The sequence below is a fragment of the Ambystoma mexicanum genome, chromosome 2q (genome assembly GCF_040938575.1).
Source record: "Ambystoma mexicanum isolate Mex_15411 chromosome 2q, UKY_AmexF1_1, whole genome shotgun sequence".
Taxonomy (NCBI): Eukaryota; Metazoa; Chordata; class Amphibia; order Caudata; family Ambystomatidae; genus Ambystoma; species Ambystoma mexicanum.
Window position 1 is genome coordinate 309,301,531 of NC_090924.1, and position 13,742 is coordinate 309,315,272.

Below are 13,742 nucleotides of genomic sequence, written 5' to 3' on the forward strand. Positions count from 1 at the left end.
TGAGCACCAAGGCAGTCACCAAGGCAGGATGTGTGGTGGAGAAGGCCAAACCACTTGGGCAGGCAATTGGCAGGAGAGTGAGGAAATCTAAGTCTTATTATTATGTTATGTTATGTTAAAGGTACTTATATAGCGCACTGTCACCAATGGAATTGGTCCCCAGGCGCTCTGGCGGATCTATAAACAGGAAGGAGGGCAGGTAGGGTTAGTCGGGAGGAGGGGACTAAGAGAGTGGGAGTAGTGATGTGCTGTTGGCAGCTTCACCTCGGTATACACCTAGTGCTGGGCTTTGGTGCAAGTATCGGATCGCGTGAGACCTCGTGTGCTGTAGGTGCTGTTTATGTGTTGTTGATGCGGTGTGGTAAAGTGTGTGTGGATTGCTGGGAGAGAAATGGTTGTGTGACTTTTGTGTGGGTTGAGTATGCAGAAAATTGAGGGTTGGGTTAGTGGGGTCTGTATCCTGATTCAGGTACCTCTGGTTCCGTTTGAGCCGTGTCCCTGTTGGTTGGGTTTTTGCTGGTTCCTTATGGGCCATCTGGCTGTGGTGGTGCTGCGCAGATCCAGCTGTATCATAGTGAGTATTGTATGGAGTGATCGGTGTGTCTGAGCCTTTTCTTCGGGTGTGGAAGTGGTTTGGTACTATCTATTCTCTTGTTATCTATTGTGACACTGGTCGGCTGATGCTTTGAATGGTATTATTATTTTGTCTTTAGATGGATGTCCCACAGCCAGTATGATGGGATGGATCACCTCCTACTGGAAAACCTTCAGCAACGATACATCGTATGCCACCTACATGCACGCCTGGAGCGGCTTCAATGCGGTAAGCCTTCATTTACATGCAAAGCTCAAGCAAAATGGCTGAAGTTGATAAGCTCTCCCGGCCATCTCCTGTAATGTGACTGGCTGTGGCACCGCAGCGAGAAATGTCAGTGCTAATATCCTTTCACCCAGATACTAATCATGACAGTGCTGTATCCTCTCATCATTTGGATACAGTCCATTCACATCCCAGTGTTTCCCACCTATTTCAACCACTTCCCCTCACCGGCTGAAAAGGACTGTGACCCAACTGAGCGTTTTAGAGTCCACTCTAAGGACGTACAGGGGTACCGTGTCTGGAATGCACTGGGGTTCAGTGGGAAGGTAGGCTAAAGCTTCACTCTGACCTTTAACTCAGGCTCTTGAGCCGTTACCCCCTATGCTGCATCTTGAGCTTGTGCATTGATCTCCTGCAGGCAATGTCATCAGGCCCTCGTCACCAATCACATTGCTCAATCACAACGTCACAACCATCCTTCATTTTCAGCCGCGTCTTTTGTACAATTCTTGAGTCAGGTCCTTCACACACTTCATGAAAATCCTGCTAATTGCTGAGTATGTGTGTCGCCACACCCCACAAACGATGTCCTAATGTTGAAATTATTCTCATTGTCCCCATTTACAAAAACCCTGCAATACATTTGCACAGGCTCGCCTTTTCATCAGAATCAGGCCTGGAACAGCCATCGTAATGGCAGATGTCTGACCCAGAAACCTGACCTTGGGCAGGGCAGACCATTCTTCTGGACATAGTATGGATGCCCATACAGAAAGATGACCCAGATGCCCTGCGCTGGCTGGCACGGCCCTCTATGACCATAGGGCAATGCCCACAGTGCAATCCCAAGCCATTTTCTTTTGGACAAAGTGGGCCAGTTATGTGGCCAAATTGTGCCACTTTGAGTTACTTTGCTGTCGGCTAGTAGATAGTACCAGTGTTAATGGAAACATATTCTTTAAAATGCAATTTGTAACACGTTTTACCCCGCAAAAACTCGCAATTGGGTATTACTTAAACAACCTATCAGAAAAAGAAAAGTTTGCTGTTTGCCACTGTGGGGCACATTTTCATTGGTGCCCAAGCCAGTCTTCTGACCTAGTCCGACACTGGCCCAGGGTTTCCTGTTCTCATGGCATTTTGAGGTCAGGTTTCCCAGATAATCTTTAATGGAAAGCATAAGAAAAAGAGGCTACATTGAAACCATGGCTGCCCCGTCCTCGTGCTAAACCTTGTAGCAGACTCAACGTTACCAAGGACAAACTGCACCGGTCAAACAAATTTATTTTTGTGTGCAGAGCTCTCGGGTTCTCTGGGCTGGGATGGAGTGTCTCCTCTCGTCGTCTCTGGGCTGGAATGGAGTCTCTGCTCTCAGGGTCTCTGGCCTGGGATGGAGTCTCTGGGCTGGGATGGAGTCTCTGCTCTCGTGTTCTCCGGGCTGGGATGGAGTCTCTGCTCTCGGGGTCTCTGGGCTGGGATGGAGTCTCTGCTCTCGGGCTCTCTGGGCTGGGATGGTGTCTCTGCTCTCGGGCTCTCTGGGCTGGGATGGAGTCTCTGCTCTCGGGCTCTCTGGGCTGGGATGGAGTCTCTGCTCTCGGGGTCTCTGGGCTGGGATGGAGTCTCTACTGGGATGGAGTCTCTGGGCTGGGATCGAGTCTCTGCTTTCGTGGTCTCTGGGCTGGGATGGAGTCTCTGCTCCTGGGCTCTCTGGGCTGGGATGGAGTCTCTGCTCTCGAGATCTCTGGCCTGGGATGGAGTCTCTGGGCTGGGATCGAGTCTCTGCTTTCGGGGTATCTGGGCTGGGATGGAGTCTCTGCTCTCGGGGTCTCTGGGCTGGGATCGATTCTCTGCTCTCGAGGACTCTGACCTGGGATGGAGTCTCTGGGCTGGGATCGAGTCTCTGCTTTCGGGGTCTCTGGGCAGGTATGGAGTCTCTGATCTTGGGGTATCTAGGCTGGGATGGAGTCTTCACTGGTCTGGTTAATAACAACTCTCATTTCTTGCCAGGACTTTAAGGCTCACTTTCTCATCAAGCAATGTTTTTAGACAAATGACGTCTCGGTATGTTCTGCATTTAAAGAATTACTTTGCACAGTTCAGTTATGTCTTGTCTTTAAAACTCACTTTACCAGCATGGATTTGTTTACACAAAAGACCGTGGAGTTCATTCTGGATTTTTATACTCACTTTCGCACCAGGCAGCGATGTACTAGACACATTATGATTCAGTTTGCACTGAGCTTCAAAACTCGCTTTCCCAGCATCGAATGTTTTAGAGAAATGACATTTCAAGTAGCTCTGGGCTACTCCCTTTATAAGTCTGTGTGAGTATCGACACATTACAATTCAGTTTGCTATGGCCTCTGAGACACATTCTCCCAGCATGCACCCTTTTGCACAATAAAAAAGGATCAAGTTTGCTCTGGGTTTTAAGACTCACTTTCCCATCAGGCAATGTTTTAGAGGAGTGGCAGCTCGGTCCACTCTGCGCTTTCTGGCTCTCTTTCCCGGAATCCACACTTCACAGACAGTATCAGAAGGCCTTATGCAGTTCCATTTCACCCAGGGCTTGACCGGCCTATAGGGATTTTCGGAGATGTGCTGCTAGGTCTCTGCACCCTGGGCTTCTGTTGTTTGGTAGCCTATTTTATTTCCAATTATTTTCGTACGAAAAGGGTTGGGCTTGCTGAAAATGGGTAATATGGGGCCACTTTGAAAAGGATTTCGGGGCTCCTTTGGTTCGCAGTCCACCCTTGATTTCACCAATGTCCTTCGGTGTCTCTTCACAAATCCCAATCTGCAGCGTTCGCCCTGGACTGTCGTGAAGGGGCGCTCGCGGTCTCCTTCTGGCTCTGCGGCTCCTCTCTCTGCCCGTGCCCCTCAGCTGATGTAGGGGTTTCTCCACAGGCCCTTCATGCAGCTTTGCTCCTTGACTGTCATAAACTCTCCCTCTCCCTCTCACCATCTCTCTCTCTTTGTCTCTCGCTCTCATGCTCTCGCTATCTCTCTCCTCACTCTCTCTGTCTGTACGTCTCTCTCTCCCCATCTCTTTGTCTTTCACTCTCACTATCTCTCCCGCATCAACACATGACTCATTCTATCCCCCCCCCCCAAGATGCTCCGGGGGTCTCTTCAGAAACATTGTAATGCAGCTTTATTTCCCGACTGTCATGATCTCTCCCGCTCTCTCTCTCCATCTCTCTCTTTGTGTCTCACTCTCTTGCTGTCACTATAGCTCTCTTCTCTATGTTTCTCTCCCCACCTCTCTCTCTTTGTCTCTCGCTCTCCTGCTCTCGTTATCTCTCTCCTCTCTCTCTTTCTCTCTGTCTGCATGTCTCTCTCCCAATCGCTCTCTTTGTCTCTTGCTCTCGCTATCTCTCTCTTTCTCTCTCTCTCTCTCTTTCTCTCTCTCTCTGTCCATCTCTCTCTCTTTGTATCTTGCTCTCGCTATCTCTCTCCTCTCTCTTGGCTGTTTTGCTCTCTCTGTCTCTCTCCTCTCTCTCTCTCTCTCTCTCTGTACGTCTCTCTCTCCATCTCTCTCTCTTTGTCTCTCACACTCTCGCCCTCTCTCTCTCTCGCTCTCTCTCCTCACTCTCTCTCTCTCTCCCTCTGTCTGTACGTCTCTCTCCCAGTCTCTCTCTTTGTCTCTTGCTCTCGCTATCTCTCTCTTTCTCTCCCTCTCTCCATCTCTCTCTCTTTGTGTCTTGCTCTCGCTCTCTTTTCGCCTGGCTGTCTTGCTCTCTCTGTCTCTCTCCTCTCTCTCTCTCTCTGTACGTCTCTCTCTCCATCTCTCTCTCTTTGTCTCTCTCTCTCTCTCTCGCTCTCTCTCTCTCTCTCCCCTCTCTCTCTCCCAATCTCTCTCTTTGTCTCTTGCTCTCGCTATCTCTCTCTCTCTTTCTCTCTCTCTCTCTCTCTCCATCTCTCTCTCTTTGTGTCTTGTTCTCGCTATCTCTCTCCTCTCTCCTGACTGTCTTGTTCTCTCTGTCGCTCTCCTCTCTCTCTCTCTCTCTCCCTCTCTCTCTCTCTGTCTCTCTGTACGTCTCTCTCTCCATCTCTCTCTCTTTGTCTCTCACACTCTCGCTCTCTCTCTCCCTCTCTGTACGTCTCTCTCTCCATCTCTCTCTCTTTGCCTCTCACTCTCTCCCCATCTCTCCTCTCTCTGTACCTCCCTGTATGTCTCTTTCTGTCCCTCTCTGATTCTTTCTGTCTCCTCTCACTCCAGACCTTCTCCCAGGCCAAATCCCATCAGGGTGCTTTGGGTAACTTTCCACCGCCGTGTTACGCAGCTTTACTTCCTGACTGTCATCCTCTCTCTCTCTCTTTCTAGCTCTGTCTGTACATCTCTCTCTCCATCTCCCTCTTTGTCTCACACTCTCTCGCTCTAACTCTCTCTGCTTGCTCTCTCTGTCTGTACGTCTGTCTCTCCCCATCTCTCTCTCTCCCAAGCCCCTCAACTTTGGTGGAATTACTTTTTGTCCGCCCATCTTTTGGTGGGAGGCCCGGGGGGGGGGGCGCATTGTGGCCTCCACCTTCATTGATCATGTAATTGGACAGTGCAAGCCTGGCTGAGCTGCAAAGCCAGGCTTGCACTGTCTCATTACATAATGCAGACCTGAGCTCAGCTGCGTGTATGTTTCCTGGAGGACTGGGCTGTGGGCTGACCCTGGTGAAGGGTCACATTTGGGGTCAGGGGATTATTCAGCATTGCAAGAGTGGGGGGTGAGGTGAGCCATGAAATGCAGTGTGTGTAATAGTCTCATTCACACCCTGAAACCGCTTACACCACCCCACCCCAATCTTCTTTTTTGGTAACATTAGTGGCAGCTGACATTTTTACACATGAAAAAAGAAAACTGCAGGAACATTGCAGATACAGGAAACTGATCTATTAGAGCTCTGTCTATGCCCTCTGGGGCAAAATACATGGAAACCTCCTAATTTGCCTATGGATTTCACCAACAGAAGTGACTTCACAGAAAAGGGCATTGCAAGGAGCATCATCAGTCTTAGATACCTGGAGGCACCATTTCAGTGACCTTAAAATAAGTTGCCATAAGCAAGCCAAGTGGCAAATAGGTGCATAATACCTAAAATACACTATTGTTATATATGGAGCAACTCTATAGTCATTAGGCTTTTTTATTATAATAGCATGATATATTAACATAAGCTTTGAAGGGAATCAGAATCACACACAGAGCTTCAGATAAGCCACAAGGGCTTCATTACAAGTTTGCCGGTCCAGAAATAAGGGTGCCGGTAAGCTCAACGGCACCCTTGTTTCCGGACCGTCAAAGGAAGGGTTTGCCTGCCGGAGCCACTGTGCGTGACAGGTCTGACCCTGCTGGACACAGAGGTCACGGTAGGCAAAGCCATCACGGAAGCACCGGCACCATTAATAATGGTGCCGGTGCTTCCGTGTCCCCACTCCATAGAGTCCGGCACCTGACTTCCCGGCCGCCAGACTTTTATTAGCCGGTGGCACAGGGAAGTCAGGCACCAGTCATTTTTTACGGGTCCGTTGGCAACCACTTACTGGTGCCACCGGGCTATTAAAAGTCTGGCACCTGGGAAGTCAGGCGCCGCTATTTTTGTTAATCCCCATTCCCATAGAGTCCCAGAGGACTCTATGGGAGTGGGGATATGGAAACACTGGCATCATTGTTAACGGTGTTGGTGCTTCTGTGACAGCTTTGCCCACTGTAACCACTGTGCCCGGCAGGGTCAGACCTGTTGGGCGCAGCGGCTCCGTCAGGCAAACCCGTAATTGGCTGCTCCGGAAACAAGGGTGCCGGTGAGCCTACTGGCACCCTTATTTCCGGACTGGCAAACTTGTAATGAAGCCCAATGTGATTAAATGAATTGCCCAGGATCACACACCTTTGTTAAATGGTGAAACTGGGATGTGGACAATTTAAGCAATTTTGCACATCTTCCCAGATTTAGCTGATATAGATATTTATTAAGGATTTGCTTCACATTTCATGTGCTTAAATAATTATTTATAGCAGTGCCTTGGAAGTAAACCACATTACATAATAAGCTAGCCATAGTAAACTAACTGTACAGTATATACACTGTCATAGAAATAAGTTGCGGAATGAGAGTATAGCGTTAGTTTTATTCTTCCCATCCTGCATGCAATCACAATAGCATCATGCAGATTAATGTGAGCCTAACAAATCTCCCTTGTGTTTTAAAGCCATAGTCATTATTTCATAAAATATGCAACATTATGCACCCTTCTCACTTCTGATCACTCCCCCATACACATTTCTAAAGGGACAAAAGTCCCTACTAATAGTCGCTCCCTCCCATCAGTGTCTAATGGCTCAGTGTAATGCTTTGTTGACACAGAGAAACGTGAGGACCCTCTGCTGCCAGGACAATAAGCCTGCTGAGCAGGAATTGCTCGGTATGCATTGTTCTGCCAGCGGGACACCTTTGGGGTTATTTGAACACAGGAAAACATACCTTTATTTTAATGAGTCAGAATGTTGGAAGTAATTAATGAAATCAGAATAAGCAACCTAATGCCAGTGGTCGAAGTGAGCGGGAGCGGTTGGGAGCGGTGCTCCTCTAATTTTTTTAATTAAGTTTTCCAGCTCCTATACTTTTTTTAAAAAAAAGAAACCGTTCCAGAACGGTTTCGTTTTAAAATAGCAGTGTAGGAAGAAGTTGAAACTTGCACTTTCAGTGCACTACACTGAACATTCCCTTAAATAGCAAGCAAATGTGTTTGGGGGTTTGTATTGTGTGTGGGAGGGGGCAAGGCAATGGGGTTTCTGAGGAGCAGGGCAGGCCAGCAGGGAACATAGTTCCACTACTTCTTTTCTTACACTTCGACCACTGCCTAATGCGCTGTTTTAAAATCTTGCAGGCATCCATTTTGTATTAAGTCTATATGCTTGTTTGAGTCAGTGCACTGGTGGCAATAATCAAACACTAACTCCCTTCAGCCTGCTTGCAGGCCCTCTTTGGGTAGAGGGGGAGCAGGCTTTTTTTTTACTATTGTCAATGCAGTGAATTCTAAAGGACAACTGTGGTGTTATACGTTTCAGAAGACTGGCGTGTCTTTAGAATTAAATTTTAAAGATACGCCACTAGTCTTAGTTATAACAGAGCGTTGGCAATGGACTCTTGTGGGGTAGTAGTTTAGTGTTATCCCTCAGAGCTACCGTTCGCCCTTCCTCCACCCTGCCCCTTTCTTTCAGTTGTCATGTACCCCCAAACATTTTCTGCAAAGTTTCTCCACTGCCTCTCACCCTCACCCGCGATCTTCTCTCAGCCCAGATCCCATCAGGGTGCTTTGGGTATCTTTCCACAGCCGTGTTAAGCAGCTTTACTTCCTGACTGTCATCCTCTCTCTCCATCGCTCTCTCTCTCTCTTTCTCTCTGTACGTCTCTCTCTCCATCTCTCATTCTTTGCCTCTCACTCTCTCGCTCTATCTCTCTCCTCTCTTTGTACCTCCCTGTATGTCTCTTTCTGTCCCTCTCTGTTTATTTCTCTCTCCTCTCACCCTTCCTCCCGGCCTTCTATCAGGCCAGATCCCCTTTCTGCTCCGCGGCACCCTGCCTCTGCCCCAGGGGTGACGCGCGGTGGCCCGTTGTTGGTCGGTCTGCGCAGGACTCTTTTTTGTGGGTCTGCTTCTCAAGGCAGCCTCCAGACAGCACTCGGCTGCTATATGCCCAGTTACACCCATATCGGTCCAGTTTTTGCTCTGGTATTCAAGTGCGTCCATCAGGTGGCCAGCACCCGATACCAAGTGAACAGGAATGGCCACAATATGGCTGCTACTGCCATCATGTGTTCAGTTACTCAGACAGTGTCCTAGGCAGTTCCATCATGTGCGCAAGGACTATGCAAGAAGCACGAATGCGTGAGCCCAAAGTGGGAAGCACATGTATGGACACGCATGGTGAAGGCACCAGATGAGAAGAACAAAGGGCAAGGGCATTGGAAGGATACTAGTGGGGAGAGTAACCTTATAGTGCCATGTGCTGTGATCAGATAACGCGACGAGGCCTCACGGCCCGCTGCACGTATGAAAGGTGCATGTGCATCGTCACATGTCCGCCCACTGGCATGATGAGCACACCCAGCATCTGGGTGCAATCCTCAGTACCTCGTCCTAAGCCCAGCAGCGAGGACCCCAGTCTTCATCCATAAGATGACAATACCTTGGATAATAATAACGCCCATTAGCACGGCACTTACAAGTGGAAGCAGTCTAGCAGGAAGTGTTACATGCATGTTTTATATTGATAGTATTAGTAGAAGTGTCATCATCACCATTATGATCAAAGAATCTGGCAGATATTGGAATCACATGTCCCTTTGGCCACACAATTTACCAGTTTGTACTATCAGGCGGGAAAACACTCGATGGCAGATTTTAACATCAATGGCTCACCTATTTCCACCCACTCACCAGCATCCACCAATCGACCCACACTCATGGACGAACACGCAACTAACACGCCCACTCATTCCCCGTCGCTCACGGGCACCCACGACGCCCTCTAGAGATCCCACCTGTCAGAAACGTAAACTCGGCCCGTTGTACCCATCCTTTGTAACACGTGTGAAGTTTGCACTTTACAATGGAATGCAATATGTGTGAATGCCCAAGGACAGGCATAACCACCCAAATTGCATAGGACGAATGGCATACGCCTGCCATAAAAGCCATACACACGCCAAACCAGGAGAGGAGATTTTCTTCAAATAGTGTTTTTGAAAACGTTAACATGTGTGCATGTTTTCAACTCCAAGAAACAGTGAAAAGGTTTTCCCTGGAATTTGCAGTACCGAAATTGGACATTTCACCTTAGTTGTTTTTTATTTGTCATCAGGTTATATATAGTGTAGTGGTGAGGTGTCCAACCTTCAAACCTGATGGCTGTGGTTCAATCCCTGAGGTCGGCTTTCATTCATGAATTTAAAGATGGCCTTCAATGTTTCTCATTTTAACGGGGGGAGACGGGGAACCCCGCTGAAAAAAGTGGGTGGACTCCGTCCACCAGCGTGTACCCTCAACTTGAGCCCTGGCAAACTGCGCAAAAAAATGGAAGCTGAAAAAATAGGAATACTGCTTACAATCCGGTGGCATTAATGACACCGGATTGAAAGCAGTATTCCGTGTTTTTTTTTTTTTTTTCTTCAGCTTTCATTCTTTTTGCCCAATTTGCCTTATGTTTTAGTCGCTCCTTCAATTTAGGCTGACTAAAACATAAGGCAAGCTGGCCAAAAAGAATACAAGTTGAAGCAAAATAAATTCGGCAATACTGCATTCGTGCCGTTTCCGGGTCCCGTCCAATCCTCCATCCAATTGGCTGCAAATGACTGCTGCCGGGTGCCAATCGGATGGAGGATTGGGAGGGACCGGAAAACCCGGAGACTCCAGGGTCTTCCCCAGAGACCCAGAGACCCAGAGAAATGACTAAAAACCCAGTCTCCGGGGAAAACCACTCATGCAAGCAAAACACAGCTATACAAGCAAACATGCACACGCAGCCAACACACAAACTGCCAGCCGCTGACTTGCCAGTCACGCGCACACACAAACATACAGCTGAGCCTGGTGGCACCATTATTCATGCCCCTTCCCAAAAGAGGGTGCAGGCAGTGTGCAGAATTGTCATGTGGGGCCCCAGGATTTTGGGTGCAGGGGGGGGGGGGCACTGCTCTTCAAGGTGCCAGTGCGATCCTCATGGGTCGTATCCTACTTCCAGCCTTAGCACATTCCCCGGCTCCTCCCACCGACGCACTCCCTCTCCTCCACTTGACCCCGATTCCAAGTCCAAGACCCATCTCCAAACCCCGCAGCCTCACTGTCCCGACCCGTCTCCTGCCCAGTTTTCTGCCTCTCCCTGGCCTATCAAGTTGGTGAAAGTGCTGCGCATGTCATCAGCTGTTGTGTGACAGTATTTTGCTGCACTGCACCTATGGCGCCACGCAAGGCCTCGCTTTTGGATCACATGCCATAGAGCAACCAATGGGTGCGAGAAGGCGCAGCATCCAAACCTTAAGGCCCCTGAGACTGTGTTGCTGGGACACAGACAGCAAATGAACGTTGTGGGGGGGCTGAGGGTCAGGAAAACAGCATCCAGTAGACAGTCAAGGGTCTTTAGCAAAGCATGCAGCGCACTGCTTATCCTCATGGCCCGGATCCGGGCTTAGAAACGTCCGGGTATTAAGCGCGTTATAAATATCCTATCATGGCATTAATGATGATGGTTCTCATGTCTGTGCACTCTTTCTGCAGTTGGCGGCCTTGGATGTCCTTCAACCCCGGCAGCTGGCAGAGTATGCAGTGGCATCTGGGGCACTGCTGAATGAGTCCAGTAGCACAGCCATCACGGCAACCTTGAGTGCAAACGACGCAGAGTACATCTTTACTTTCCTGGACCAACTTCAGAGCCAAACACCGCTGCCGAACTTTGACTCCCAAGTACTGCGCAACCTCCTAAACTTGACCCTGTCCAAGGTCAGTGCCAGCTTCCCTAACGTCTGTGTGACCACCATGAAACAGCTCTTCCAGGTTCACATGAAGTTCCTGCTGGTGGTCATCGATAGCTCAACGCTAAACCTGATCCCGAGGGACATCGGCTGCAGCGATTTCCAGGACATGTGAGTATACTGCGCATGCGTTGGCAGCCTCCCACTTCAACCCTTTGCCATAGAGCGATGGGGAGGGTGCATGGATTTACTGACACAGGCTGGAAGGTTGCCTGGCATGTTCCCCACCCTAGGTGAACTGAGCAAGCCACTAATCCTGGTCCTGGGAGGATAGCTTAGGGGCAACGTGCTCGCCTTGGCAACAAGACGACACAGAGCAACACAGGTTCGATCCCCGGGTCCGCGCTCAGAAACCTCCGGGTATTATGCGCGTTATAAATAACCTATCATATCATAATCAACCAGACTCTGCTTCACTGTGACAAAGGCAGATAGAGTGTCTTAGGAAAGCGGAAGGTTCACAAATATGCTGGGGTTCTAAATAATGTTGTCAACATTGCGGCCATATTGTCCCTGGTTCGTTGTGTGCCGGAAGGAAAGGGGCATTTTGCATTTCCTAATGGACCCTTGATGCACAATAGCCTTCTCTGCACAGTGTGGATGGCGATGATGGCACATGTGTGAGAAAGACTGTACAGTGCATGCACCAGCCTGGTTGTACAAGAAATGTAGTTGGGTAAAAGCAAAATGCAGATAATAAAAGATGAAGATCTTTAATTCCAAAAACACAGAAACTGGCATCTGGTAAATATGGAAACAGAGAGATGAGCCAGAAATGTCCAGCTTGCTATAGGAGCACCTTTTAAAAGGAGGTGACACTTTAGCTGCTGCCAGAAGGACAGGGGCTACTTAAATGCTGCCCACATGTCCTGACCTTGCTTGCAGTAGCCTGTTCATGTATAAACTAATGCACCTCCCAACTGTACATTATATATGGGATAAAGTACCCCCTACCATATGTTACAAGGATATTGCAAGTCACAAAAGAGTTCTGTGACCAAATAGAGGAACGAGGCCGAGGACTGAGTGCCTTCATATTTCATTTATTTCTATATTTATAACACGCTGTTGACACGCAGGCATCTCGGCGCACAATACATATTTGACAGGACAAATTCAGCAGAGGCCTAGGTATAAAAAGGTCAGCAGGATTGTGACACAACAACAGAATCCTAAAAGAGGTTTTTTTTTTTTTTTACGCTAGTTGAACAATCAAGTTTTTAAGGCTGGGCGAACGGTCCTAGCATTTCGGTGCAAGTGTAGGGTACTTGGCAGTGAGTTCCAAACCTGTGCTGCCAGTCCCGGAAAGGTACTTCTTAGGCCCTTGGTCCTTTTGTACTTAATAGCCTCAGTGACCTGCAATATCCTTTTTGCGTACAGTACAGGGTATTTGTTTACTTGTAATGCATGGCCACGCACTGTCATCCCTTTTAATACCTGTTTAATCTAATGTAGGAGATATTCCATTTGCTGATGCATATAATCAATGCAGAATCTGTTTGGATTTAAATACACTCATATGTAGCTCCTAATGATTGTAGAAAAAATATGTTTAGCTTTTTAATAGAATGCATTGAAAAAAGTTTTTTATGTTGTTCTTTAAGATAAGTAATAACATTCAGCTTCTTGCTCACAGGTGTTAAACTCCAGCAGTGAGCAAATTAAACAGTCTACCACAAACCGTTCCTTGGCAATTAATCGTTGTAAAGTGTCACAGAAAACTATTTAGCAAGGAAGGAATGTGCAAAGTGTGTAACTGCTTTAAGTAACCGCTGCACCGACAGCTGGCATTCTGACCTTTGCTGGCTCAAGCAGCAGGCTTTCTGACGTCACAACTGAAGTGTAATAACTGATTACGTAGCAGTTGTGAGATCATGTTCTTATTACAGGTCAGTTGTGATGTCACAACTAGCCTGTAATAAGAGCATTATTTCCAGGGTTTTGCATGGATATCACAGGCTGCCATGAATTATAAGGATATTAAAGTCACTGAGGTGTTCTGTGTCATATAAAGCATGGGGCCACGAGACAAGTGCCTTACTCTGGCACAGAAATCAAAGATGACTTAATATCCATATATTGTACTTTGTGGGGTGTGTTATTTTTTATAATACCAAACACAGAAAAATCAAACAATGGCACATTCCCATTGTAATGAGTCAATGTATCAATTTAGTGAGAATTCCTTTCAATGGGAAGGCTTAAATGAAGCAGCACTGTATATAATTCCTAATTTCTGACCCTACTGTGGCAGAGAGAGGGGCCTTGGGGCAGTAGGATGGGCCTTGGGATAGGGATGCGACTCACAGCAGGGATGGCCTGGGGTAGGGTTGTCCATCAAAGGAAAGATGGGACATGCTGTGGGCCTTAGTGAGGCGGGGATGATGGTGGGACGGGGTG

General features: G+C 48.1%; 1 protein-coding gene across 2 annotated transcripts in view; it reads left to right on the top strand.

Moving 5' to 3' along the window:
• Positions 1 to 13,742, top strand: part of LOC138569361 (uncharacterized) — a 309,424-nt gene that overhangs the window by 81,912 nt on the left and 213,770 nt on the right. For both annotated transcript variants that reach the window (XM_069647278.1, XM_069647279.1), the window contains exons 10-11: positions 714 to 823; positions 11,089 to 11,453. In XM_069647278.1, coding sequence (XP_069503379.1) covers positions 714 to 823; positions 11,089 to 11,453 — 475 coding nt within the window. The remainder of the gene's footprint in view (positions 1 to 713; positions 824 to 11,088; positions 11,454 to 13,742) is intronic.